Genomic DNA, 2,996 nt, shown 5'->3' with positions numbered 1-2,996 from the left:
TAGGACATTACTATTTATAAAATACCTTTTGATTATAAAAACAATACAACAAATATTATAGCACCAAAATAACTTGTTACTGCTTAGAAAATAAACATATATCTCTATTTGTAGGTGAATGACTTAGATCCTGCTTCTAATTAGCATGACCCTGAAAAAGCTGTGTCCTTGGGTCTTAATTTCATCTTCTAGAATGGGAGTGTGGGTGGAATTTGCTGTATACCACATATTAATCTTTAATATATACAAGACTACAAGAATTTTCTGGAGTTAACTATACTGTTTTAAAATTGTAAAATCCACTCTAGGGAACTTAGGGACAGAATATAAATAAGGTACATTTTTATTCTCAGATGGGTTACAAAAACATTAAATACCAAATATTTTTACTTACCAAGAACCTTCCACTTTTTCCTGACTTTCGAACTAAAATAATCCATTCATCAGCACCTTTGTCAGCAACAAAAAATCTCATTGTAACTTCAGTGTACAGGGTACTATACTGGGTGTTGGTGCTTTCACACTTTCACACTCTTTTCTTAGAGGCTATTACAAGAGACTAGGAGAAAATCTACTCTTAAAACATGCATATGTGTCCGAGAAGGAATACTCAAATAAATGTTTATATCTGACAGAAGTTGACTATTCCAAAAAGCGGGTCTCTGTGCAGTAAAATGCTGAGTATAGGTTTGATGGTGCCCTGTAGTTAATATTATATTGTATGAGGAACAATTAACATGACCAGAACTCAGTGACTGCTGAGACTGATTATATAAATAGTTCTTCCATGAACTTACCAGTTTCTTGCAGTAGCATCACTTTGTTGACCAACTGAATGAGGAGGATAAATGCAGAACAAGTATTTCATTTTTGTATGAGGAAATCAAGGGGTATGATCAGTCTTCCTAGACTTAAAGATACGACTACTAAGTTTTCTCATGGAATCCTTGACATCTTTATTTCTAAGGGTATAGATCACGGGATTCAAGAGGGGAGTGAAAATGGTATAAAATACTGAGAGCACTTTGTCTATTGGGAATTTTGTAAAAGGCCAGACATAGATGAAAATGCATGGGCTAAAGAAAAGGGTCACAACAGTGAAGTGGGCACTGCAAGTGGAGAGTGCCTTGGAGCACCCACCAGAGGAATGTTGCCGAACAATGACCAGGACGATAGTGTAGGAAATCACCAAGAGGATGAAACACACCAGGGCAATCATACCACTGGTTGAGATCATGAACACTCCCAGAATGTATGTGTCTACACAGGCGAGTTTGATCACCAAGGGGAGGTCACAAAAGAAGCTGTTCACTTCATTGGGTCCACAGAAGGGCAGATTCACAGTAAATGCTAACTGACCCAGAGCATGGAAGATGCCAACAATCCAGGAAAGTTTTACCAACCCAATGCACATTCTTCGGCTTGTAATGGTTAAGTAACATAGAGGTTTACATATAGTCACTTACCTATCAAAAGATATAGATATCAGCAGTACAATCTCAGCACCCCCTAACAGATGCCAGAAAAATATCTGGGTGATGCATCCTTCAAAAGAGATGGCTTTGTGCACACTGAGGAAATCTGCAATCATTTTGGGGGTGGTGAATGAAGCCAGAGACATGTCAATGAAGCAGAGATTGCCCAGCAAAAAGAACATGGGGGAGTGAAGGTGTGGCTCTGACACGATGGTGAGCACAATAAGGAGGTTATCCAGTACAATGGCTGCATAGGCTATGGAGAAAAACAGGAAATAGAAGATCTGGAGTTCCCAAGAACTGGAGAGACCCTGTAGTATGAATTCAGTTATGACTGACTGATTATTCCAGGCCAGTCAGTCTGATTTCTGGAAGATCTCTGACATTTCCAGATGGGAGGAGAACTAGGAAAAAATACAGTGATCAAGTTCAAAGTGAGATTATTTCTGCATGAAATAATTTAGTGGCAGCCCACTACCAGATAGTTCCCTGTTTTATCACTTCCCTGCTCACAGTGGTCAAATATTTCCCCATGGTCTTTCCAGATATCTTAATTGATTCAAATGGAGATTAATTCTTATGACTTAGAAATTTGCTTAGAAGATGCAAATCTTCATAGAAAGAAACAAAAATTCAGCTATTTGAAGATTTACTCCTCAGTTTATAAAATACCTAAAAAAAATTCACAGCTAACTTCCAACAAGTTTTGAAGGGAAAGGGAATGGTAACCTTTTTCAAAAACATCATGATGACTGAAGAACTGAACAACGTTTGAGAATCATGATAGATGATTAGTGGGAAACAAAGTGGAAAGGAATGTGGGCATTATCTCCTTACAGTGGTTAGGATAAAGGGACAGAATATAAGGGGAGAGGAAATGGCTATAGAGAAACATAATATGTTCCAATTTTTTAATGGAGATCGTCCAGAATAAAAATGAAATAGCCTCTCATTTTCAGTTCTTCATCTCAGTTATGCAGACATGAATAACGTTTGTTCCACACCACCAAGACCAAACATTTTCAAAGGTTGGTGAATGTGATGTAGCTAGAGCCTGAAGGTTTCATACATTTCCAAGTATATTTTACATAGACCAAGTATATTTTACATAGTAACATGCTGCCTGAAATCAGATATTTTTTAACTACTAGATTTTATAGATTTTCACCAAAGCAGTTTGAAGAAGAAAACACTTCCTGTTTCAGGAGTTCACTTGGAATGAAGAGAAGACAGGTTTATATAGAGACAGAAGATGATAATGGTGAATCTAGGAGAAGTTAGATAATACTATATGCCTCAAAAGTTAAAACTAGACTTCTCAGGTAAACTAGTTCCCGCTGAGATCTGAGACTTTACAAACTGCATTGAAAGCCAACTGAGAGGATGTGTACTTAAAGTTTCATGACAAACTCCTTTCATCTTGCCACTAAACTAAGCTTTTTTCTTTCTCAAAACTTTGCCATAAGTATATTTTAAATGAACTAAGACTAAACCATTTACACATGCAATTACCAGTACTTA

At 36.9% G+C, this 2,996-nt stretch overlaps 1 protein-coding gene across 1 annotated transcript; it reads right to left on the bottom strand.

Annotated features, from left to right (window-relative positions):
- Positions 1-883: 883 nt before the first annotated feature.
- On the bottom strand, positions 884-1,831 carry LOC112817936 (olfactory receptor 4K3-like; the record flags this gene model as incomplete). The annotated part of the gene is given in 1 exon segment (XM_025865243.2): positions 884-1,831. A coding segment is annotated over 1 exon segment (948 nt), but the record flags the coding sequence as incomplete, so codon positions are not given.
- Between the last annotated feature and the right edge of the window lie 1,165 nt (positions 1,832-2,996).

Source organism: Callorhinus ursinus, unplaced genomic scaffold, assembly GCF_003265705.2.
Source record: "Callorhinus ursinus isolate GAN/ISIS: 27379988/994484 unplaced genomic scaffold, GSC_fseal_2.0 scaffold825, whole genome shotgun sequence".
In the NCBI taxonomy this organism is placed as follows: domain Eukaryota; kingdom Metazoa; phylum Chordata; class Mammalia; order Carnivora; family Otariidae; genus Callorhinus; species Callorhinus ursinus.
The sequence above is the reverse complement of the archived record's forward strand: the minus strand, read 5'-3'. Positions and strand labels throughout refer to the sequence as shown.